This window comes from Anomaloglossus baeobatrachus, chromosome 1 (assembly GCF_048569485.1).
Source record: "Anomaloglossus baeobatrachus isolate aAnoBae1 chromosome 1, aAnoBae1.hap1, whole genome shotgun sequence".
Classification (NCBI taxonomy): Eukaryota; Metazoa; Chordata; class Amphibia; order Anura; family Aromobatidae; genus Anomaloglossus; species Anomaloglossus baeobatrachus.
This window is the reverse complement of record NC_134353.1, coordinates 793,448,332-793,475,129: the sequence shown is the minus strand read 5'-3', so window position 1 is coordinate 793,475,129 and position 26,798 is coordinate 793,448,332. Positions and strand designations below refer to the sequence as shown.

The window sequence follows — 26,798 nt, the reverse complement described above, 5'->3', positions numbered from 1 at the left end:
AGCAGACACGGTATTTTGGGGTATTGTTTAGTGACACTTGGTAGATATTAACAGGCTGAAAACAGGCTTTGGGGCTAAAGGGCTAGAAAGTCATGTAAATGTGTGAATAAGGAGTCTAGTTTTTTTTTTCTTAATGAATCCCTTAAGGTCCAGTCACACTAAGCAACTTACCAGCGATCCCAACAACGATAGGGATCGCTGGTAAGTTGCTAGGAGGTTGCTGGTGAGATGTCACACTGCGACGCTCCAGCGATCCCACCAGCAACCTGACCTGGCAGGGTTCGCTGGAGCGTCGCTACACGAGTTGCTGGTGAGCTCACAGCAACCAGTGACCAGCCCCCAGCCCCCAGCGCCGCGTGGAAGATGCTGCGCTTGGTAACTAAGGTAAATATCGGGTAACCAACCCGATATTTACCTTGGTTACCAGCGCACGGAGCTACACGTGCAGAGAGCAGGGAGCAGCGCACAATGCTTAGCGCTGGCTCCTTGCTCTCCTAGTTACAGCACACATCGGGTTAATTAACCCGATGTGTCCTGCAGCTACATGTGCACAGAGCAGGAGCCGGCACTGACAGTGAGAGCGGCGGAGGCTGGTAACAAAGGTAAATATCGGGTAACCAAGAACAGGGCTTCTTGGTTACCCGATGTTTACCGTGGTTACCAGCCTCCGCAGAAGCCGGCTCCTGCTGCCTGCACATTTAGTTGTTGCTGTCTCGCTGTCACACACAGCGATCTGTGCTTCACAGCGGGACAGCAACAACTAAAAAATGGCCCAGGACATTCAGCAACAACCAACGACCTCACAGCAGGGGCCAGGTTGTTGCTGGATGTCACACACAGCAACATCGCTAGCAACGTCACAAAAGTTGTTCGTTAGCAGCGATGTTGCTAGCGATGTTGCTTAGTGTGACGGGGCCTTTAGCCTTGCCAGCTTTATCATTAGTCAGAATCCTGTGGCTTACATGTAATCACAGTTCATACAGTAAATTGAAACGTATTCACACCCTGTGAACTTTTCCACATTTTTTCACTTTACACTCATAAACTTAAACATATTTTATTGACGTTAATGATGATATACCAACACAATGTAGCAAGTATTTGTTAAGTGTAAGGCCTAGCTCACATGAGCATATAAATCAGAAGAATGTAATGCAAGATAATCTCGTATTGCACAGGAACCAATGTTAGTCAATGAGGCAAAGCAGATGTGCAATTTTTTTTTCTCACCTGCATTTGGGATGAGAAATAAAACTCTCAACATGTTGTGAGTGGATGTCTAAATCTCAAGATTCACATTCACCAATGCAAGTCTATAGTTGCTGAGAAAAAAAGCGCATACCATACAGATGGCATACGCATGTCATACAGATGCCAGACAAATAAAAAAAACTGCACACTCACTTAGTGCTTGCACAACATATGGAATACCAATCAGATTTCACTCGTTCTACTCTACTGGGTGAAAATAGGTCAAATTTTTTACATGATCGTACGATTCCAGCCTAAAGGAAATGATGTACGTTTTAAAATATTTCTAAATATTTAAAAAATCTAAATCTGAAAATTGTTATGTGCATTTGTATTCAGCCCCCCTGTAGTCTGATGCTCCTAAAAAAAATCCTGAGAGATCAATTACCTCAAGAAGTCGCCTAATTAGTAATTTGAGTCTACTTGGGTTGGGTGTAATTTATTCTCAGTATAACTACAGCTGTTCTGTGAAGGCCTCAGAGGTTTGTTGAGGACATTAGGGATGAAACAGCATTATGAAAACCAAGGAACACATCAGACAGGTGAAGGATAGAGTTGTGGAGAAGAGAAAAACAGGGTTAGTTTAAAAAAAACCCCAGAAAAAAACTGTGCAACTTCTGAACATCTCACGGAGCACTCATACGCTTCCCATCATCAAAAATAGCTGAAGTATTACACTACTGCAAACCTACCAAGACATCTCTTTCCACTTAAACTGAGATCACAAACAAATAGAACTCTAATTAGAGGAGTAGCAAAGAGGCCCATAGTCACTCTGGAGGGACTGTAGAGATCCACAACTCAGGTAAGGGGAAATCTGGACAAAGTATAACTGTTAGTTGTTTACCCCACAAATCTGGCCTTTGAGGCAGAGTGTTAAGAAGAAAGCCATTATTGAAAGCAAGCCATAAGACATATTGTTTGCAGTTTGCAAAAAGCCATGTAGTGGACATAGCTAGCATGTGATAGAAGATGCTCTGGTCAATTCAGACCAAAATAGAACTTTCTGGACTAAATGCAAAACTCTATGTGTGGCGAAAAACTAAAGGCTACTTTACACACTGCGATATCGGTCCCGATATCGCTAGTGTGGGTACCCGCCCCCATCAGTTGCGCGACACGGGCAAATCGCTGCCCGTGCCGCACAACATCGCCCAGACCCGTCACACATACTTACCTGTCCGGCGACATCGCTGTGACCGGCAAACCGCCTCCTTTCTAAGGGGGCGGTCCGTGCGGCGTCACAGCGACGTCACTGAAGCGTCACTGAACCGCCGCCCAATAGCAGCGGAGGGGCGGAGATGAGCGGGACGTAACATCCCGCCCACCTCCTTCCTTCCGCATAGCAGCCGGGAGGCATGTAAGGAGAGGTTCCTCGTTCCTGCGGTGTCACACGGAGCGATGTGTGCTGCCGCAGGAACGAGGAACAACTTCGTTACGGCTGCAGTAACGATTTTTAAGAATGGACCCCCATGTCGCCGATTAGCGATTTTGCACGTTTTTGCAACGATGCAAAATCGCTTATCGGTGTCACACGCAACGGCATCGCTAATGCGGCCGAATGTGCGTCACAAATTCCGTGACCCCAACGACTCCGCATTAGCGATGTCGCAGCGTGTAAAGCCCCCTTAACTGTACATTCCCCTGTAAACAGCATCCCCACTATCAAACATATTGGCAGCATCATCATACTGTGGGAATGCTTATCTTCAGCAGAGACAGTGAAGCTGGTTAGAATTGATGGGAAGATGCATGGAGCTAAATGTAAGGAAATTCTGGAGGATAACCTGTGAGAGTATGCAAAAGACTTGAAATTGGGAAGTAGGTTCACCTTTCAACAGGACAATGACCCTATACATACTGCCAGAGCTACAATGAAATCGTTTATAATATAGCATATTCATGTGTTTGAATGGCTCACTTAAAGGCCAGACTTCAATCCTTTTGAGAATATGTGGCACGACTTGAAAATTGCTGTTCATCAGGGACATCGCTAGCATCGGAGATCCGGGGCTCTGGCCCCGAATTTCTTCCCCTGATTTTCTTCCCCAGATCTCCTGTGATCGCTGAATTCAAGTGCATCATATTTTCACCAATCCTGTGATAGAGCATGGTGCAAAAGCTCCGTGCTGCATCATTGTACGTCTCCTAAGCCTCAGACCACTATAGGACATCAGCGTTTCCACGCACAAAGCGCAGTGACATCATTGCATCATGCCAACTCTGCAGGCCTGCTATAGAAGAGGAGACAGCGGCTGCGGTGCTGGGGATCAGATAAGTATACACTTTATGTTTTGCTTTTTTTATATTACACATGAGGGCCATAGTAAAGAATACAAGAGGTTATGGGGGCCATAATACTATAAAGGGAGAAGTGGGAGCCATAATGATGTATATAGGAGGCTGTAAGAGCCATCATACTAAATACTCGTATAGGGAGCTGCGTGAGGTCATTAAGCTAACTAGATCAAAAGTCGTGTCACCAGCTTTGATGTGGGCTCGCACGCTATGCCCACACATGACAGCTGAAAGGTTACCATGACAGCCAGAGGTCTGATGATGACTAGGGATGAGCGAACCCGTGGAAGTATGGTTCGGAGCATGCAGCTGAACCGTACCTCCATGATTTTGGACTTGGCCCAAACTACAATGGAAGTCACTGATCTGCAATGCGGGTCTCCACCCACATGTAGCCAGCCATAAGCAGATCACTTCCTGGGGTAGGTGGGCTGTTTTTTCCATTTTTTGGGGGGCTGCTGGTTGCACACTACATCTGATAAAGCTGTTGTTACCCTCAGTGCGAGCCATTCAAGCACTGCAATCGGCTCACACTGGGCAGAGCACCGAGTGTACTTGAGCAAAAAGTTGGTGTTCGGCCAAAAACCAAACATTAAAACTCACGTTTGCTCATCTCTACTGATGACTCCTATGCCTGTCATTATGATCCTCCTGTGAACGGACCAGTGCTGAAGCACCGCTATGTATAGCAGGGGCAATCAGACAATTACAGTCATTCCCATATCTTCCTTTTATGCCATTAAAGATAAAACATTTTTTAAAAAAATACACATATTATGCCCTCACACAGTTCCAGATCCTGAAAAATGAAAACATTACGGCCCGGGTCATGGAAAATGTTGGCACTCATAGGAGATTGGCATTTTCTGATTTACTGTTATATGTAGCACAAGCTGCTAGACAATCGCAGCTCTAAAGCCCACTTTACACGTTGCAATTAGTTGTACAATCGCATTTGCGATGTGACACGCCCAGGTTGCATACGGGATCTTATGAGATTGCACGTTGGTCGTTCATTTGCTGTCACACGTGCGTTAGTAGTCTATGTTAAATTGATCAATTTTGTGTGCGATCCTTTAGATCATGTGTTCTGTGACGTATGCATTGGGCACCTTTTTTTTTTTTTTTTTATTTATTGACTTGCCAAGCGTGTGTAATGTGTAGGGATGCGTTTTTACTATGTCATCTGCCATTCAGCTCTGCTACATGGCCGCTAACAGCAGACACAGACAGCCATGTAGCAGAGCTGAATGGCAGATGACAGCAGACACAGACAGAGCCGCACTGTCAGAATGAACTCGGGTGAACTTCACCCGACTTCACGGTCATGCTGCGGCTCTGTCTGTGCCGTGTACTGATTAGCGGTCACCAGTGAAGGACTCACCGGTGACCGCTAATCTCCTAAGTTACTGAAGTTAGCAGCCCTCTCTCATATACTCACCAATCCCCGATCCCCGGCGCTGCACGGCATTCACACTGCTTCGGCGGCTTTTACTGTTTTGAAAAAGCCGGCCGCCCATTAAACAATTTCGTATTCCCTGCTTTCCCCGCCCACCGGCGCCTATGATTGGTTACAGTGAGACACGCCCCCACTCTGAGTGACAGGTGTCACACTGCACCCAATTACAGCAGCCGGTGGGCGTGTCTATACTGTGTAGTGAAATAAATAATTAAATAATTAAAAAAAACGGCGTGCGGTTCCCCCCAATTTTAAAACCAGCCAGATAAAGCCATACGGCTGAAGGCTGGTATTCTCAGGATGGGGAGCTCCACGTTATGGGGAGCCCCCCAGCCTAACAATATCAGCCAACAGCCGCCCAGAATTGCCGCATACATTATATGCGACAGTTCTGGGACTGTACCCGGCTCTTCCCGATTTGCCCTGGTGCGTTGGCAAATCGGGGTAATAAGGAGTTATTGGCAGCCCATAGCTGCCAATAAGTCCTAGATTAATCATGTCAGGCGTCTATGAGACACCTTCCATGATTAATCTGTAAATTACAGTAAATAAACACACACACCCGAAAAAATCCTTTATTAGAAATAAAAAACACAAACATATACCCTGGTTCACCACTTTAATCAGCCCCAAAAAGCCCTCCATGTCCGGCGTAATCCAGGATGCTCCAGCGTCGCTTCCAGCGCTGCTGCATGCAGGTGACCGGAGCTGCAGAAGACACCGCCGCTCCGGTCACCTCCACGCAGGTAATGAAGACAGCCGCGCGATCAGCTGCTGTCACTGAGGTTACCCGCTGTCACTGAATCCAGCGGTGGCCGCGGGTAACCTCAGTGACAGCTCAGCTGATCGCGCTACTCACCTCAGTTGCTGCGTGGAGGTGATAGGAGCGGCGGTGAGTAGCGCGATCAGCTGAGCTGTCACTGAGGTTACCCGCGGCCACCGCTGGATCCAGTGACAGCGGGTAACCTCAGTGACAGCAGCTGATCGCGCGGCTGTCTTCATTACCTGCGTGGAGGTGACCGGAGCGGTGGTGTCTTCTGCAGCTCCGGTCACCTCCATGCAGCAACGCTGGAAGCGACGCTGGAGCATCCTGGATTACGCCGGACGTGGAGGGCTTTTTGGGGCTGATTAAAGTGGTGAACCAGGGTATATGTTTGTGTTTTTTATTTCTAATAAAGGATTTTTTCGGGTGTGTGTGTTTATTTACTGTAATTTACAGATTAATCATGGAAGGTGTCTCATAGACGCCTGACATGATTAATCTAGGACTTATTGGCAGCTATGAGCTGCCAATAACTCCTTATTACCCCGATTTGCCAACGCACCAGGGCAAATCGGGAAGAGCCGGGTACAGTCCCAGAACTGTCGCATATAATGTATGCGGCAATTCTGGGCGGCTGTTGGCTGATATTGTTAGGCTGGGGGGCTCCCCATAACGTGGAGCTCCCCATCCTGAGAATACCAGCCTTCAGCCGTATGGCTTTATCTGGCTGGTTTTAAAATTGGGGGGGACCGCACGCCGTTTTTTTTAATTATTTAATTATTTATTTCACTACACAGTATAGACACGCCCACCGGCTGCTGTGATTGGGTGCAGTGTGACACCTGTCACTCAGAGTGGGGGCGTGTCTCACTGTAACCAATCATAGGTGCCGGTGGGCGGGGAAAGCAGGGAATAGGAGATTGTTTAATGAGCGGCCGGCTTTTTCAAAACAGTAAAAGCCGCCGGAGCAGTGTGAACGCCGTGCAGCGCCGGGGATCGGGGATCGGTGAGTATATGAGAGAGGGGGATAGACTGACATGGACAGAGAGTGAGGGACAGAGATAGTGACCGACTGACAGAGATTAGTGAATGACAGACATTGTGAGGCGCTTCAGAACGAAGCTTTTCAGCTGCGCTCTGAAGCAGACCTTTAAGCTGCGGTGCAGAGCGCACACCTGCGCACATAGCATCAGACACCAAAATCGTATGAGGGATGTCACACGTTACAATTGACTAGGTTCGTGCAACAAAACGCTCAATTCTAGAGAATGATACGATGTGTTTGCGATCAATGGTTTTGTGTTCAATCCTGATCGCACGTAGATGTCACACGCAGATACCTCACAAACGATGCCGGATGTGCGTCACTTACAACTTGACCCCAACGACGGATTGTGAGATATATTGAAGCGTGTGTAGCGGGCTTAAGTCCCTTAAGTGGACTATAAAATACAGTAAAAAGAAAAGTTTACATATTTGGTATTGCTGTGTCCGATCTACTAAATTATAAGATAAATTAATCTGACTGGTAAACAGCGCAATGAGAAAACAAATCAAAACTCCAGAATTATTTTAGCCGAAGGAACATTACAATAAAAAGGTAAATATCTTTCCCATAAAGCCATTCCATTCAAAAATACCGTATTTTTTGGATTATAAGATGCACTTTTCCTCCCAAAAATTTGGGAGGAAAATGAGGGGTGTGTCTTAAAATCCGAATGTAGCTTACCGGATGCTGGTCAGTACGCGGCGCTGTTGTGTGCATCGGGAGGCGCCACTCTGCTCGGCTCTGCTCTGTTCTGCTCGGCGCGCGGCTGCTCTGTTCTGCTCAGAGCGCGGCTGCTCTGTTCTGCTCGGAGCGCGGATGCTCTGTTCTGCTCAGATCATGGCTGCTCTGTTCTGATCGATGCGTGGTCATTCTGAAGATGTTGGCGGTCAGGGATTCAAATAATGGCGCCTAGAGTCAGCACCTGCGCAGATGGAGCTCTCAGCTCAAGCTCTCATCTGCGCACGCGCCGACTCCGACCGCCATTATTTGAAGCCCTCACCGTAAACCGCTGACATCTTCAGAATGACCGGTGTCTCACCGCCCGCCGCACAGAGTAGAGCGGCGTCACCAGCCCTGCACAGAGCAGAGACCGCAGTGAGTATCTGGGCCTCCCTTTCTACCATTGCCAGCATCACCGTACTCCAGTACCTCCCGCCTCTGCCTTCTGTGACTCCCGCTCCGCTGCTACCCCCTCTCCCTGGTAAGACACCACCAGACTATAAAACGGACCCCATGTTTTTTTTTTTCACCTTTTTTTTCTCCTAATTTGGCGTGCGTCTTATAATCTGGTGCATTTTATAAAACGAAAAATACACATATTTAGTATCACTGCATTCATCAAAGCTCAATCTACCAATAAGATTAATTTATTTTATATTTTGATAAAAGGCAGAACGAAAAAAAAATTGAAACATCAAAATTACGATTATTTTGGCCTCTGTAACATTCCAATAAAATGCAATCAGAATATTGTGTCTAGCCTAATATGGTATGTGTAGCAACACAAACATTTTTACTGTTATCAATTTCCACTTTTTTTTACCACTTAAATAAAAAACAAACTACACATGTTTGGTATCTGTATATAATAATATTGCCAGGTCAGTTTTACCATATAGTAAACCTGGAAAATTAAAAAAACAAAACCAAAAAATAATTGTGGAATTGCAAATTTAAGGCACTTGGAATTTTTGTTTCTGTTTTCCAGTACATAACATAATCAAATGAATGTTGTCATTCAAAAGTACAACTTGAAACACAAAGACAAGCTCTGATATGGCTATGTGCATAGAAAAATAAAAAAAAGTTATGGCTCTTTGAAGAAGGGGACGAAAAAACAAAAGCATAAAAAAAATAAAAGCAAAAAATGGAAAATCGTAAGGTCGTGAAGGGGTTAAACTATATTAATAGAAGAGCGCCATCATACTATATATACGAAGAAGTGGGGTCATAATAAAGTGTATAACAGGTTATGGTGCCATCATACTATAAATAGGGAGAAGTGGGAACATAATGTAGTATATAAGAGGTTATAAGAGACATAATACAAGATATAGGGAGCTGTAGGCACCAGGAAAGTTCAAAAGTTTGATATTAAATCATCACATTTATTGTGTAGTTTAAAATGGAAAAAATCAAAACAAGCAATAGACACTGTCTACGCATTTCGAGCACGTAGATTCTTAATCATGGCAGTTGTGGGGACCATCATACAGTATATAGGGAGCTGTAGAAATTATCGTACAGAATATAGGGCGCTGTAGTGACTATTTTACTGTATATAGGGAGCTGTGGGGACCATCATACAGTGCATGAGGAGCTGTGGGGCCCTAGAGCTCCCTATACACTGTATAATGGTATATACCATCATACTATATATAGGGAGCTGCAGGGACCATTATACAGTGATACAGTGTATAGAGAGCTGTTGGGACCATCATATTGGATATAGGGAGCAGTAGAGACCATCATACAGTGTATAGAGAGCTGTGGGGACTAACATACAGTGTATAAGAAGCTGTAGAGACTAGAGATGAGTGACCCTGAGGTTCAAGTTTCAGGTTCGGAAACCGACTTCCAAAAAAACAAAGTTCGGGTTCGAAGTTTAAATAAGTTTCGAGTGCAAACCACTCAAGCGAGCAGCACTGTGCTTGGGTATAACGCCACTCAGAGGCAAAATGTACTACACAAGGAAACTGAGAAAAGCTTTGTTAAGGAGCTTTACATTGATGTGACCACGAATGCTGAGTAGCGGACCACCCCTTTAATGAATTTCAGTCATTAGGTATTGGTACTTGAATAGTGGCAGTATTGGTCTTTGTATAATGAGTGTGGTTCTGTAGAGGTAATGGATATATTATAATATGATGTACTCACTATGTAGTGGTCATAGTAGTGAACTTTGTGTAGTGGTATTATTTGTCCTTGTATAATAGTAAGTTTGAAAATATTGCTGTTTGAATAGTGTGTTTTACATAGTTACATAGGTTGAAAAAAGACCTAGGTCCATCTAGTTCAACCTTCCTCCATCAATTATATATTTTGTCCCTTAGTCACTCATAACCAACAATGTTGTGTGTGCTGAGGAAATCAATAGAAAGTTAGCAATATACAGGACTAGATCCACAGTGGTAATTAATTAAGTAGCTGGACCAATAACTGTGCCAATACAATGAGCCAATAGAATAATCAAACATAAAACATAACTTTTACTATTCCATATATAAAAATGAACTGTAGTTCATAAATTGAGTTAAAACCAAGGTTCACAATCGTCCCAATAATGAGACGATTAACCAGATCCAAATATAGGGATATTGAGATCCTAGATAAACGGACTGCCTCAGCTGGTTTAATTTTTAGTAGGTAGACATGCCAACAAGCACTCCATCCAGCTGTAGTAAATACACAAAGGGTTAATCATATTTCAGATCCCCGGACAAAGGAGCCTGTCTCAACGTGTATTATAGGCAGATTTTATTACACTGAGGAATTAAACTGAAAATATTCCTCTCAAATAAGGAATGGTCTTACCAAATCCCAAGATGACAGGCAGGCATTAATTGCAAGTTACCGGCTCCATAACAGGGGGGCTGTTTCCCAGCACATCAAATCCCATATAGCCAGATAACCTCAGTCAGGCAATTTCAGTGGTTCCCACTCCCAACATTTCAAACTGGATCATCAGGGGAGTCCAAGTAGGATATCAGCTGTGGACGTCACTAAGCATCGCTTTAACATGACCCTCCACAGGTGCCAGATTCACTACAATAGCAATAAATACATATCAAAAATATGCCCTGGGAACTGCCATATAGGCTACGTTTATCATGCCCCATGGTTGTATTAACTCACCGCATCCAGGCGTATGTCGGACCTGATTCAAGCTTGCCGCGCTTAGCATTTGGAGTACGCTCCAAATATAGCACAGCGCATGCGCGGATTGGTAGGAATGATGACGCGCACTCCCAGAATGCCTCCGGGACGGAAGTTACGCATCATTCAAAGCAGCGTCACTTAGAAAGCGTCATCCTCCTCACCCGATGACCTCACATCCGGGTGAGTGGAACGCAAACAGCCCCATTGAAAGGGTACATGTGTTGGCGCTGCCTAGCAACCTCGGTTCACAAAACCAAAGCTGTATTTCTAGTTACAAGGCATTGGGCACGAGTCCACATAAAGAATGCCGGTGTATAATAGCAACGTCACAGATCAGGTTTATACTTATAGTAAATTAGAATAGAAAAGGGAACGCACTAGGTCGGTGCAGCCCAATTAGTGTAAACAAGAGAAAAACTTAGAAAAAGATTAAAAAACAGAGGGCTTTTTCCGGATAGGCTCAGGCCCAATCCAAAACATTGTCGGAAAAAGCACATCCAGGGTCAATTGATAACCAGATGGGACCCACAGAGAGAGGGCTAAGACTAAACAGAGACGGCCAGGGGGACACTAGGGGTACTTGAATGTATGTTGTTTGTTGTTATACACAGTGGGGGGCAGGATCATCTATATGTGTTTCTCTTTTCACCTTATAGGGGTGGATAGGCGAGACTAAGGTGCATACTAATCACTGACCCTAGATGTAAATGCACCCTACCTAACATGTGGGGGTCGGCACCCTATTATAACCCACGCCCGTGGTGCCCCCACTCGGGCGTCGACTCTCCCTCCTAAATAGGCCCCTATTTCTAAGGTGCTCCTAGAAAAGGGGAAAAGGAGAGGGATTCATTTAGACCAACTGGTACCATAGTACCCAGGGTGTATATCCAGAAGCATTCCAATTTCCACCACGTAAGGGAGGATGGATCAGATCAATGCCCATTACTCTGAAGCTTCCCAAATCGCCATTGTGGGAAGTATTGAAGTGTCTTGCCACTGGTGTATCATTTTTATTTAGAATGTCATTTTTGTGTTCCCCCACTCTGCGCCTCAGCTCCCTGATGGTCTTGCCTACATACAGCTTACCACAACCACAGCTCACCTTATACACCACCCCCTTTGATTTGCAAGTTATAAACGACCTCAAGGAGTATGATTTACTGCCTGTTGAATTTTTGAAATCCTTTCCTTCTTCCATATACTTACAATTGATGCAATCGTAACACTTAAAACAGCCTTTTACATCACTTTTTTTAGCTGTTTTCTCTTGGAAATGACTGTGGACCAATCTGTCACTTAAAGATCTCGCCTTTCTATAAGTGACAGATGGGTAATCCAAGAGATATTTGTCGATCGCAGGGTCCATGTGTAATATGGGCCAGTGTTTCGATAGTATTTTCCTTAAGTCCACTGAACCATTGTTAAACGTTGTAATGAACCTTAAGGTGTCCGTGGTGGTGGCATTCTGGTTGTTAGGATGTAGTAAAGAGCTCCGATCCAAGCCGCATGTGGACTTGTAGGCCTTCCTAATGACCTGCTCAGGGTAGCCCCTCTCTCTCAGGCGTCCCACCAGGTCATCTGACTGTGCTTTAAAGGCCGCATTGTCTGAACAGTTTCTCCGCATTCTTGTAAACTGTCCCTTAGGGATCCCCCTTTTAAGGGAAACAGGGTGAGCACTCTCCCACTTTAGCAGGGAGTTTGAGGAGGTGGCCTTTCTAAAAGTTGTTGTACCAAGGCGACCCTCTGGTCCTCTCTCGACTAAAACATCGAGGAACGCCAGCTTGTCTCCACCTACTTCACTAGTGAAGCGTAGGCCAATGTTATTATTATTTAATTTGGCCATGAAAGTGTGGAACTCCACCTCCGAGCCATTCCAGACAAGGAAGACGTCGTCAATGTACCTAGTCCACAAGACGACGTCCTCCGTGTCTATCAGGCCACCAAAAACCACCTTCTCCTCCCACCAGCCCAGGAGGAGGTTGGCATACGATGGGGCACAACACGTCCCCATCGCAGTCCCCCTGAGCTGATGGAAGAACCTCCCATCGAAGGTGAAGACGTTCCTGGTCAAACAAAACGTAAGGGCCTTAATGACAAAGTCATTGTGCTGCATATATTGGTTCCCTCTAGTACTTAGAAAATACCTCACTGCCTCCACTCCCGCCTCATGGGGGATAGATGAATATAGAGCCTCCACGTCGATACTGCACAGGAGCATGCCTTCCTCGAGATACATATCGTCAATTCTACGTAGGAAGTCAGTTGTGTCCTTTAAATACGAATTAAGGGACACCACAAACGGTCTTAAAATCCTATCAACATAGATGCTCAATTTCTCTGTTATACTACCAATACCCGACACAATAGGGCGACCCCTCAGCGGGTTACACCCCTTGTGTATTTTTGGCAAGATATAGAATGTTGCCATTACTGGAAAAGTAGGTAATAGGTAATCAAACTCATTTTTGTTAATAAGATTCAAGTCAAGAGCTTCGTCTAACATATTCCTTAGTTCATTTTTGAATCTCTGAGTTGGACTCGAATCAAGTCTGGTATAGCATGCCTCATCATTGAGGATCTCAAGACAGATGTTCTTGTAGTCTTGGGAGTCCAGTATCACCACGTTGCCCCCCTTGTCAGAGGGCTTAATGGTGATACTGGAGTCCCTTTCCAAGGTTTGCAGACTTAGCATCTCCGTTTTTGACAGGTTATATTGACCCCTATGTGTTCTTGTGCTGTTTTTTATGTCATCTGTCACCAAATTGACGAAAACATCTATTGCATCAGTCTCTGCACAGGTAGGCGGTGTTTTCATGCTTCTATTTTTAAGGTCCGTGAATGGCCCTTCACCCAAGTCGTTGGGGTTGGTATCACTCAGATGAAAGAGTAATCTGACGTCTTCTAGGAGGTCTCCTGGGATTCCTAGTTCAGCTGATGATTTCTCATTTTGTCTGTCAAAATTGTTTTTCCACTTAAGGCGTCTAGCAATTAAGTTAAGATCCTTAATTGCTGTAAACTCATTGAAATCAGTGGTAGGGACAAAGGACAAGCCTTTGTTCAAAACCAATAGCTCAGTATTGTTGAGGGGTCTAGAAGACGTTTTTTTTCTAAGCTAAACATATCTAACTTTTTCAACCTGTCATCATATGGGAGGCCTTCCATTCCTTGTAATAGTCTAGTTGCCCGCCTTTGAACTGACTCGAACTTCTGAATGTCCTTTTTAAAATGTGGAGCCCAAAACTGGATCCCATATTCCAGATGTGGCCTTACAAGTGATTTATAGAGGGGCAACAATACGTTGGGATCACGGGATCTAATCTCTCTTTTTATACATCCTAAAATCTTGTTTGCTTTAGCAGCTGTTGCTTGACATTGAGTGCTGCTGCTCAGCTTATTTGTAATAAGAATACCCAAGTCCTTCTCCTGATCTGTAGTCCCAAGTTTACTTCCATTTAATGTATACGCAGTTATAGGATTACTCCGTCCTAGGTGCATTACTTTACATTTATCAACATTAAATCTCATTTGCCAAGTATCTGCCCATTTTGACATCTTATCCAGATCTTTTTGTAATATTGTACTATCAAGGTCAGTTTTTAATATCCTACATAGTTTGGTGTCATCAGCAAAGACTGACACTTTAATATCAATCCCATCTACAAGGTCATTAATAAAGAGAATAAAAATAATCGGTCCTAGCACAGATCCCTGCGGCACCCCACTGCTGACTATAGCCCACTTAGAGAATATACCATTTATGACTACTCTTTGTTTCCTATCTTTTAGCCAATTCCTTAGCCAGTTGCATAGTTCCCCTATTCCTTGCTTCTGGAGCTTTAGTATAAGGCTATTATGTGGTATAGTATCAAATGCCTTTGCAAAGTCCAAATAAATCACATCAGCTGCATTACCAATATCCAGATTTGCACTTACTGCCTCATAGAACCCCAACATGTTGGTTAGACATGACTTATCTTTCATAAATCCATGCTGTCAGTCATTTATTATATTATTTTCTGCAATATATTTTTGTATGTCATCCCTTAAAATGCCCTCAAAAACTTTGAACACTACTGATGTCGGGCTTATTGGACGATAGTTGCCTGGATGCACCCTCTTACTTTTCTTAAATATTAGTACCACATCAGAAATCCTCCAATCCTGAGGAACCAACCCTGTTACAAGCAAGTCTAAAAAGATGAGATACAGTGGTTTGTCAATTACGGAGCTCAATTCCCTCAATATTCGTGGATGAATGCCATCAGGCCTGGGTGAATTTGTCAATGTTTAATTTACTCAGACGCAGGCGTACTTCTTCTTGTGTTAAATTAATTATATCGGGTGATGAACTTTAATTTTTCACTTGTTGAATAATCCCTGGTACAGTCATTTTCTTGGTGAACACTGATGAGAAGTGCCTGTTTAATATCTCAGTCTTTTGTTTGTCCTCTATAACTAACTTTCAGTGTTAGCAACAGTGGTATATTATAATTACATATATAGAAATCTTCTTTTAAGTGGCAGGGAGGTCATATGGGAAGACGTGTACTTTGAGGCTTGAGCACCTGATATTTTAGGACTCACAACACCCCCTCCTGTTACATCCAATATCACTATCAAAAATTAGAGCCTCTAATGTGAAAAGCTGGTAGAGACATCTCCAATAGACTTGAAGCAGTAATTGCAGTGACATGTGGTACCTGCAAAGTATTGATTCAGGGGGGCTGAATACATGTCACAATTTTCAAATTTACAGTGGAACCTTGGTTAACGAGAACAATCCGTTCTGGGAGTGTGCTTGTTAACCAAGTTATTCGTTCAGCAAAGCAAGATTTCTCATAGATAATCATTGCAATGCAGACAATTCGTTCCACAACTTGTTAAATGTCCCATCCTGGTCCCCTATTGTTCCATTCCACCCACGCACAAACACACACACACACACACACACATATTATGCTCACCTTACCTTCCCTTCCATCGCCGGTCTCCTGGGACTTGCTGTTCGCTGGTACGGGCTGTGTATCGGGTTACCATAACGACGAGGGCAGAACGTCCGCTGCTAGAGCGTTGACGTCAAAGGCAGGAGCCGCTTGCCTCTGATTGGCCAGCTCACTGCCTTTGAGTAGCGTCTGACAGCCAAAGTTCCTGCCTTGTCGCCATGCTTGCCGATACACATCCTGGAGCGGTGAACTACAGGACCCAGGAGGGTGGCGATGAAACTGAAGGTACACATATTATGCTCACCTTACCTTCCGTTCAATCGCTGGCCTCCTGGGTCTTGTAGTTCGCCACGAGAATTCCTCCCTCGTCGCGATGAGCCGGCGAACTACAAGAACCATGAGACCGGCGATGGAATGGAAGGTAAGGTGAGCATAATACTGTATGTCTGTGCGTGTGTGTATTTTTGTGCGTGTTTTGTGCGTGCATGTGTGTGTTTGTATGGACTGCAAGTGCGGGTCAGAGCGCGGTGGATGTACGGAACCGGAAGTGTGTGCGGTGAGGATTTTCCTCGTACAGCAAAGCTTTCTCGTAAACCGAGTTACAAATTTACAGAAAGCTTTGCTTGTTAAGCGAAATTCTTGTTAAGTGGGTTACTCGTTAAGTGAGGTTCCACTGTATATTTTTAAGATATATAGAAAACATTGTATCATTTCCTTTACATTTCACACATTCTTGTTACATTGTGTTGGCATATCACATAAAATCCTAATAAATTAGATTTAAATTTGTGGGTGTAACATGGAAAAATATGGAAAAGTTCTCAGGGTATGAATACTTTTTCAAGGCACTGTATATCGCAAAAACTGGTATAATGAACTTTACTATAATTTGACCAATGTGTCAAGTGTGTGCAAATCATTTCTATTTTGTACAGCAACTTGTTATGCAAAGATGCATCTAACGTCACACACCATTTGTTACATTTATTGGAGATTATTTTCAAGGTGTGGTGCTTTTGGGTTAGCATTGTATATTTTAGGCAAATCTGCTAGTGGTGCGCAAGTTATAATATCTTACTTCATTAATAATAATGCCCCCTGACTGGTTAAAAACCTAGAGAACAGTATGGAGCATCAAATGTAAACCTATTATCACACCATTTTCTGATTTATTCTGTTGTAATTGATTAATTGAGACAACATTATTTGGCAAATTAACATTCAAAATGTAGTTTTACTTTACATTCTTAGAAATTGTCCCTGAAATGAAGACTACAAACGATGATGAATGGATTCTAATAAACATTAATGTCACTAGTTACTACAAAACAAATTATGATGACAAAAATTGGAACAACATCGGAAAGAAGCTTGAAGAAGATATTGTGGTAAATCTGTTAATTTGTTTTTTTTTTAGAAAAAAAATGTTTATTTTAAAGATTTAGTAATTATTCCCCAAATATCAAATACATTTTATACTTCTACCTACAGACCCATCTTACCAACACATACAGTATGCATACATATACACACATTGGGGTGCTTTTACATTTGAGAATCGGGGAACCCAGGAGGGGCATACATAGAAACCATGAATCCTAATTGATTCCCCCTACTAATATACAGTATCCATATACAGTGCCTTGCAAATGTATACACCTCCTTGGCATTTTTCATGTTTTTCTACCTCACAACCTGGATTTTTTTCCAGTTTTTTTGAAGGTTGCATCACTTTATGTAAAGAACATGTCTACAACTGTGAACATTTGGTTTTCTTTTTACTGTGAAGCAAATTGGAAAAAATAAGTGAAATCTACAGTGTGCATAACTATTCACCACCATAAAGTCAGTACTTTGTAGAGCCTCCTTTTGCGGCACTTAGCACTGCAAGTCGTTTTGGATACGTCTTTGTGAGCTTTCCACATCTTGCCACTGGGATTTTTGCCAATTCATCAAGGCAAAACTGCTCTCGCTCATTCAAGTTAGATTGATTTCTCTGGTCAACAGAAATCTTCAAGTTTGCCACAAACTCTCAAATGGATTAAGGTCTGTAATTTGACTAAGCCACTCCAATACAGTCCCACATTTAACTCAAGTGGTACTTTAGCAGTATGCTTTGGGTCATTGTTTTGGTGGAATGTGAACCTCCGTCCCAATCTCAAATCACTGACAGACTGAAATAGGTTTTGATCAAGAATATCCCTGTATTTTGCACAATCCATCTTCCCCCAGTTCAGATCATTTTCCCTGTCCCTGCTTCCAAAAAACATCTCCACAGCATGATGCTGCCACCACCATGTTTCACTATGGGTAGGGTGTTCTTGGGGGAATTTTTGGAGGAAGGTGCTGTGGTCAGTTAAGACCAAAATTGAACTTTTTGATCTTCACTGACTTCAGCATCTTCCTCCATAAATTTAGGGCGTCTGCCACATATCTTTTGGCAATATCAAACTGAGCTTTACAATTTTTGAGTGTACGTAAATACTTCATTTTGGCCACTTTTTCATAAAAGCTAGCTCTATAGAGTGTACAGCTTATTGTGGTGGAATGGACAGATACCACAGTCTTTGCTTGTTAACTCTGCAGCTCCTTCAGGGTTGCATTTCGTCTCTCTGCTGCCTCTCTGATTCATGCCCTCAATGACAATGAATTCTGAAGACAATGCATTCTGTTTTGTCCATGTTCAGTTTTAGGAATCGAGCAGAGAAAAAGGATGAAATAGCAGACAGACATTGTGGGATTCTGGTTAGTAGGGAGGTGATGTCAGGTCCAGAGAAGTAGATCTGCATTTCATCAGCGTAGAAATGAAACTGAAAGCCGTGGGACTCAATGAGTTGTCCCAAGCCAAAGGTGTAGATGGAGAACAGCAGGGTTCGAAAAACTGAACCTTGGGGGACACCGACAGATAGGGGGCGAGATGAGGAAGTGGTGTGAGAGTGGGAGACGCTGAAAGTTCGGTTGGTTAAGTATGAGAAGATCCAAGATAGCGTCAAGTCTGTGATGCCCAGAGACGATAGAATTTGTAGTAGAAGGGAGAGGTCTACTGTGTAAAAGGCAGAGGACAGGTCCAGGAGGAGGAGGACAGAGTAGTGTCGCTTGGCTTTTGCGGTTAGTAGGTCGTTAGTGACTTTGGTTAGGGCAGTTTCAGTGGAATGATGGAGTCGGAAGCCAGATTGTAACCGGTCAAAGATGGAGCAGGAAGAGAGGTAGGAGGACAGTTCAAGATGGACATGCTGTTCCAGTAATTTTGAGGCATGGGAGAGAAGTGATATGGGGCGATAGTTTGACATAAAGGAAGGGTCAAGGGAGGGCTTTTTGAGGATGGGTGTAATGGAGGCATGTTTAAAGCATGAAGGGAATACACCAGTTGTTAGTGATAGGTTGAAGAGATTGGTGAGGGTCATCAAGAAGACTGTGGTGAGATTGGGGATAAGGTGGGATGGGAGTGGATCAAGCAGGCAGGTTATGAGATGTGATCTTGAGAGTAGAGTGGAAAGATGATCTTCTGTCATGGTGGAGAAGCTGGAATTGGAGGAAGAAGGCTGAGTAGTTGTGACGAGTGGCTGTGGTGATTGTGGGCCAAAGCTTGCTCTGATGTTGTCAATCTTCTGCTTGAAGAAAGAGGCAAAGTCTTCAGCTGAGATGAGAGGAGAGTGATGTGGTGTTGGGGGATGGAGGAGAGAGTTGAAAGTGTTGAATAGCTGTTTAGGGTTGTGAGATAGAGAAGATATGAGAGATGAGAAGTAGGTTTGTTTTGTAGCAGTGAGTGCAGACTTGAAAGTGGTGAGAGCTTGTTTGTATGTGACGAAGTGCTCGGTGGAATGAGACCTCTTCCATCTGCACTCAGCGATTCTGGAACACTGTCTCAATTCTTTAGTGTGACTCGTGTGCCAGGGTTGCCTGTTGATTGTGCGGGTTTTTATGTGTGTGAGGGGGGCAGCTGATTCGAGAGCTGCAGAGATGGTGGTGTTGTATAAAGTGGTAGCAGCATCTCCATCGTGTGAAGAAGCAATGTCTGCAAGAGGGAAAAGAGACTGAGAAAGTGAGTGTAAGTCAAGGTGATTGAGATTTCTGCGAGGGTGTGAAAGTTTAAGAGGGGAGAGTAACAGAGGGTGGTGGTGGAATTGGTGTAAAGGAGCATTGGTTGGACAGGAGCAAACCAACTCCTCCACCATGCTTGTTACTGGGGCGGGGTGTGTGAGAGAGTTGGAGACCACCATAAGAAAGTGCAGCAGGAGAGGTTGTGTCAGAGGGGCTGAGCCAGGTGTCTATGATGCCAAGAATGGAAAGTTTACTAATGATGAAAAGATCATGGATGTAGGAAAGTTTACTTCAGACAGAGCGAGCGTTCAACAGAGCTCCTGTTAGTGGGACTGGGGGAGCGGGGCTGGGTGAATGGGTATAAGGTTAGAAGGGTTGCAGAAATTTGTGTTAGTGTGGATGACAGTTCGATGTGACAATGGGGATTTGGTGAGGAGGGCCAGGATTTGGAGAGCTATCCCCAGCAGTGAGGAGAAGCAGAGAGAGCATTAGTAGATGGGAGCAGGAGAGGCCATGGTTATAACCTTACTTTTAAAAGGGGTGTACTCATTTTTGCTTAGCCCTTTATATATTTGATAGAGTAGCAAGTGTCAAGATGCATAGTTGCAGTCAGAAAAGGGCATACCTCCTACCTTTTATAGGCAGGGAGAAGGACATGTATTATGGCACTGAAACAGTAATTGTGACCATACCGAAGCCCCTTAGTGTTTTCTCACACAACCCCTGTCACTGTCCCCATAGAGTTTGATGCCGTCCAAATGCTCCTCACATTATGATGATGACTTTAGATTGACACTAGCAAAGAATTAAGCGCCCACATAGTATAATACCACTATAGTAACAAACAATAGAGAAAAGTGATCCTGCACTAATCGGGTTTACCTTCACAATTTCAGTGGCAGTAGAAAAGCGGCACCAATCCCTTTAAGCAGCACGTACGAGGAGTTGCATACACTCAATAAGGCAAATATCCAGAGAATTATTCACGAAGAAGGAAAGAGTGGCTTAACTCCAAAGCCCGTTAAAATAGATTTATTGTTCCAAAAAAGTGTGAATAAAATAGGCAGTGGTGAAGCCGGGTATGAGCTCCCCAAGAACCTTGGCTCCTCGTACCTAGCTTCACCACTGCCTATTTTATGCACACTTTTTTTGGAACAATAAATCTATTTTAATGGACTTTGGAGTTGAGCCACTCTATCCCTCTTCGTGGACAATACCACTATAGTAGCCCCATATTCAGTATGATGGCCCCAGAGCCCCCCCATATGCAGTAAATTGGCTCCCACAGACCCCGTATGTAATACAATGCAACAGCCTCCCATACATAGTATGATGGCTCACACAATTCACTATACACAGTAGGATGGCTACCAAAACCAGTAAAACTCAGTATGATGGCACCCATACTCCCTTATACACAGTTGATGAGCACAATAGCTCACCTACACACAGTATAATGCCCTATAGTCCCCTATATGTAGTATGATACTCCCAAAGCACTCTGAAGATAGTATAATGGCCTTATAGCCTCCTTTACAAAGTATTATGGCCCCATAACTATTTTATATGAAGTATTATAGCCCCATAACCGTCTATATGCAGTATGTTTGACACATAGCCCCCTATATGCAGTATATCTCAATAAACACTATACACAATTTGATGGCTCCATAGCCCCCCAATTTGCAGTATGATGGTCCTATAGCCAGCCACACAACGCTCACCTTCTGTGTTGCTCACCACCTATCTGACGCTGTTGCTTGGATATCCATTTTGGCAGGTACAGGAAGAATCAGGCTTTCTTTGTGATGTCAGCCAGTAGATGCAGCAATGCACTGCGTGCTACGTGGCAGTGTTAGGTAGTTGGTGATGTGGCCAGGTCCACACATTTAAAAACACAATGCTGGCTTGGCAGCTGATAGGGACTGGCACAAAAGTCATATGCTCCTCTGCCCCAACCCAGCTTACATCTGCATAAGTATATACATAAACATATGGGATTATAACTCAGCAGCTGGGAACAGGGGACAGTAACCATAACATCTCAGCTAAATCTCTCCTTTCTGGCATAATGTCTCCTCATTCTCCTATCTGGCTATAGTGCATAGATAAAAATGAATAAACATGCGACTATGGTCACTTTACCTCTGTGCTGTGTCTCCAGGAACTTCTTCTCCTACATTAATCCATTATGTTCTGATGAAGGTCCGGAATGTGAGGCTAAAACATTAAATTATTTGTAATTGGATTACCAAAGCCAAATTCTTCTCTTATTTTGCATGCATGGAAGTCCTAAACACTCTGGAATCGGCAGATGCAATAAGACTGGTGTTGCGCAAGCCAGTCTTAAAGAAGGGTTCACGTGTGAATGATGCTCTGAATTCTTAAAGAGGCGTATACCACTTAATGAATTCAGCGCATCTTTTCTGTGGCATGAACTTCTGCGCTCCTCACAAGAAATGCTATCCAGTCAGGGACAATCAGACAAACATAGCATAGCCAACGCTCAAGCTTTTCACGCACGCATGGCCCTTAGTCATAGCAGCTTCTTCTCTTCCATATGTAATCTAGATTACTTTTAACATTAATTGTTAAATATACAAATACATTGGGTGCATTTGCATGCATACTTTTTTTTATTATTGTAATATTGTGTTACAGTACATGAGATCAGTTATCAAAGTGAAAAATATTCATGTCCCAAAGAGGGACTAGGTGAAAAAAAGAAAAGAAATAAAAAATGTGAAAAAGTAAAAACAGTTTGGGTTCGGGAGAAAATTCATACCAAATTTTAGGGGTCTGTTTTTTCCTATTGCCCATTCTTAAAAATTACAAATTTGGGGAAAAAGCAACATTTTCATGAAAAAAAATAAATTTCCAGTATAATGATCTAATGTTATCAAATTCTGTGTAGTACCAGTGGGCTCAAAATGCTCACTGTACCCATGGATAAAGTCCTTGAGAGGTGTAGTTTCCAGAATGGAGTCACTTGTTGGGAGGGTTTGTGCTGTTTAGGCACCGTGAGGGCCCTGCCAATGTGACGTGGTGCCCGAAATCTTCAGCCAAATTTGTGTTCCAAAATTCAGATAGTGCTCTCTGTCTTCCAAGCCCTCATGTTTGTCCAAACAGAACTTTTTGAATACATGTATTTTTATTGCTGCACTCATAAGAATCTGGGTAATAAACTATATGGTCCACTTTTTCATTTTATCTCTTACAACAGTGAGAAAGCTGGGGCTTAAGCAACATTTTTGTGAAAAAAATGAAAATGATCAATATAATGATCAAATTCTGTCTAGCATTTGTGGGTTCAAAATGCTCACTATACCCCTGAATGAAATCTTTGAGGGGTGTAGTTTTCAAAATGGGGTCACTTGTGGGGGGTTTCCGCTGTTTAGGCATCTTAGGTGTAAACTCATAGGAAGGGGTTTGCACACAGTAATGTCACAGTATAGGGTTAATATGAACTGTGATATTATAGAACATGGATAGAGAACCTGATTTTAGCAATGTATCACTTACTGGGCTTCATGATGTAAATGTAGTAAATCTAAGGGTACCGTCACACTTTAGCGACACAGCAGCGATCCAACCAGCGATCTGACCTGGTCAGGATCGCTGCTGCGTCGCTACATGGTCGCTGGTGAGCTGTCAAACAGGCAGATCTCACCAGCGACCAGTGACCAGCCCCCAGCCAGCAGCGACGTGCAAGCGATGCTGCGCTTGCACGGAGCCGGCGTCTGGAAGCTGCGGACACTGGTAACTAAGGTAAACATCGGGTATGGTTACCCGATGTTTACCTTAGTTACCAGCGCACACCGCTTAGCTTAGCGTGTGCAGGGAGCAGGAGCCGGCACTGGCAGCGTGAGAGCTGCGGAGGCTGGTAACGAAGGTAAATATCGGGTAACCACCTTGGTTACCCGATGTTTACCTTGGTTACAGCTTACCCCAGGCTGTCAGATGCCGGCTCCTGCTCCCTGCACATTCAGGATTGTTGCTCTCTCGCTGTCACACAGAGATGTGTGCTTATCAGCGGGAGAGCAACAATAAAAAAATCGAACCAGGGCTGTGTGTAACGAGCAGTGATCTCACAGCAGGGGCCAGATCGCTGCTCAGTGTCACACACAGCGAGATCGCTAATGAGGTCACTGCTGCGTCACAAAAACCGTGACTCAGCAGCGATCTCAGTAGCGATCTCGCTGTGTGTGAAGTACCCCTTAGACTTCTGGGCTGTGTATCAACCCACCCACACCCATCATTGTCAGCTTCCTGTTTTTACTGTGCATTGTCAGGAAATTGCTAATCAATGGCAGGGGCAGAGTTACACATATTAGCCTGATTGTCTATACATGAGTTCTAGTCCTCTAGTGTTTATCTCCTGCTTATAATGCTGATTGCATTGAAACTACAGCATGCAGCCTAATAAGTGAAATATCAGGCTCTCTGCCCTCACATTATGCTGCTTTCAGAATAAATAGAAAAAACCTGCTGACAGATTCCCTTGAAGAACTGTTAACTTTTGTAAAAAAAAAAAAGTTTTAAGTTCTCCAGTTTATTTTAATGAAAATAACTCAAGTTGGAAATTAATATTATTATTAAAAATTATTATTTCTTTTTACAGGACCATTGATTCCATGGTGTTGTACATGTAATGGGGTTACATACAACATACAGATATAAATTTCAGTGAACAGGTTTACACCTAACAAGTTAATGGGAAATTATACAGCAGTTTCGGGGAAAACCGCGCCAACTCCGGTACTGGTGAAGAGGGTTATTGCAGGCTGTAAGCTTTCTCGAAGAGATGCATTTTCAGGTTCTGTCTGAAAGTTCTGAATGTGTTGCATAATCAGATATGTTGGGGCCTAGATTTCCAGAGGATGACAGATAATCGAGAGGCAATTGGGTTGGAACGTATAAGTGTGGAGAAGAAAAGGAGGTCTTGGGAGGACCAGATATTACGTCTTGAAATACATTGGGAGATTAGTTGAGAGCTATGAGGAGGAGACAGATTATGGATGGCTTTGTAAGATAATTCTAGTAATTTGAATTTAATACGTTGGGGATTTGCAGAGGAGAGAAGTGAAGGAGTAGTGAGGAGAGAGGTGGATTAGTTGGGAAGCAAAGTTAAGGACGGACTTGAGAGGTGTGAGAGTGTTAGCAGGGAGACCATAGACGAGGATATTGCATTAGTTGATGTGGGAGATGATGACGCCATGCACTAACAATTTATAAGATTGGGGGTTCAGTAAAGGATGGATTCTGGAAATATTTTTGAGTTGGAGGTGTCAAGAGCTTGGATGTATGGTTTGAAGGACTGGGTAGAGTCAAGGGTTATTACAAGATAGCGGACCTCTGGTACCAGGAAAATGATGTGATTTAGTCATTTAGAAATTAGTGTTAACAATTTTTTAAAATATTGTGTTTGTAGTCCCTATGCAAACATTTACATGTTCATGGTAACAAATTAGAAGCTTAGGGAAAACACACTAACCCTGTGTAATAGAGATGAGCAGATCTGGCAAGATTTGAAAATGTCAAATAGCGCAGATTTTCATGGGATATTTGATTTTCAAAAAAGCAATTCTCCAAAAATTGAATGTTTATTATTATATCTCCAGATCCCAGACCATAATAAACACAAGATGTAAAAAATTAAAAACTAATAATTACCTCACCACTTACTTTTGGCTGCACTGCTGCTCCCTCTTGTTTCTGCCATTGCGTGCCTAATCTCTGGTGTCTTTACTCTATAGCAGGACCTGCAGTCCTGTGCATCGTAATGTGCTGTCATCTTATGATGCTCAGTGACCTTCAATGCCTGATTGTGGCTAGAAGTCTTGGTTTAGAGTGAAAACACCAGAGATGCGGTACATGACAACGGAAAGAAGAGGTCCAGAGGACCTAATGGTGTCAATGAGTAGTGCAGCAGCTGGAGCAGTGAGTTGAATTTTAGGTGTCTTTTGTTTTAGTTACCATTTGTCCACCTTCTATGGTTAAGTAAAATGGAGAACAACTGATCACCATTTTGCTTAATTCACCCACAGAAAATTCCAATAATGATTTTTGTAGTATTCAAGTAGAATTCAATTCCACTCACATAAGTTCAATGAACTCTACTATATAGTCTTAACCTACAGTCATACCCCAAACTCTTGTAACCTGATCGTTAAAGGGGTGGTTCACTAGTAAGCATTACTGGCCACATCAATATAACGTTGAGAAACAAGGCTTCTCTCAAATACCTTGTGTTTGCAATTCTGTTTGTGAGTGGCGCTATTGCGTTCTGCTCATCCCCATCAAGTGACCCCTGGGCTCCGTGACCTCTGATGTCCGGTGATGTGACGTCAACTTCCAGTTGACCTGACACCACCAAGGCCGGCCCTAGTCTCCGTGAGTGACTGGGCTGTGGGCAGCGTTTCAACGTTCATCATAGCCCAGCATCTCCCTGCTCTCTCCTTTACCGCAGAGTGCCACAAGCAGGAGTGATAATGGGATATGACGAGGAATTAAACACCGCCAACAGCTCAGTCATTTATAGAGACTGGGTCCCGTATCAGTGATATCAGGTCAACTGGAAGTTGATGTGACATAACCGGACATCAGAGGTCATGGAGCCCGGGTGGTCACATGATGGGGATGAGCGGAACGCAATAGCGCCACTTACAGACAGAATTGCCAACACAAGGTATTTGAAATAAGCCTTGTTTCTCAACGTTATATCGATGTGGCTTGGAAAACTAAGTAGTGAACCACCTCTTTAAGTCTAGGAAAACCAAAAATGGTAAAATATTTAAATCATAACTATTTGTACAGTGGTTTCATGTTTCATTTAGAATGCATTGCCAAAACAAAATTGAAAAAGGGTACATTTGTTTTACCCTACCATATATTGTCACTGTATCATGAAATTGAAAATAATGAACATTAACATTCTTATTTGCTACTTCTGCTTCAGCTTACATTTTGTTTCCATTATATGCAGGCTCTTCCAGTGGTTAATAGGGTGCAGATCATGGATGATGCATTTATATTGGCAAAGTAAGTACAGAAATTGCTGACTCCTTAATAAAAGTGACAAGAAAAAAAAATTATATAAGATTTTATTCATAAATC

At 43.3% G+C, this 26,798-nt stretch overlaps 1 protein-coding gene across 1 annotated transcript in view; it reads left to right on the top strand.

Moving 5' to 3' along the window:
* Window positions 1-26,798, top strand: part of LVRN (laeverin) — a 237,581-nt gene that overhangs the window by 143,625 nt on the left and 67,158 nt on the right. Inside the window, exons 12-13 of the mRNA XM_075341890.1 lie at window positions 16,893-17,029; window positions 26,668-26,723. Of these exons, the coding sequence (XP_075198005.1) occupies window positions 16,893-17,029; window positions 26,668-26,723 (193 nt within the window). The remainder of the gene's footprint in view (window positions 1-16,892; window positions 17,030-26,667; window positions 26,724-26,798) is intronic.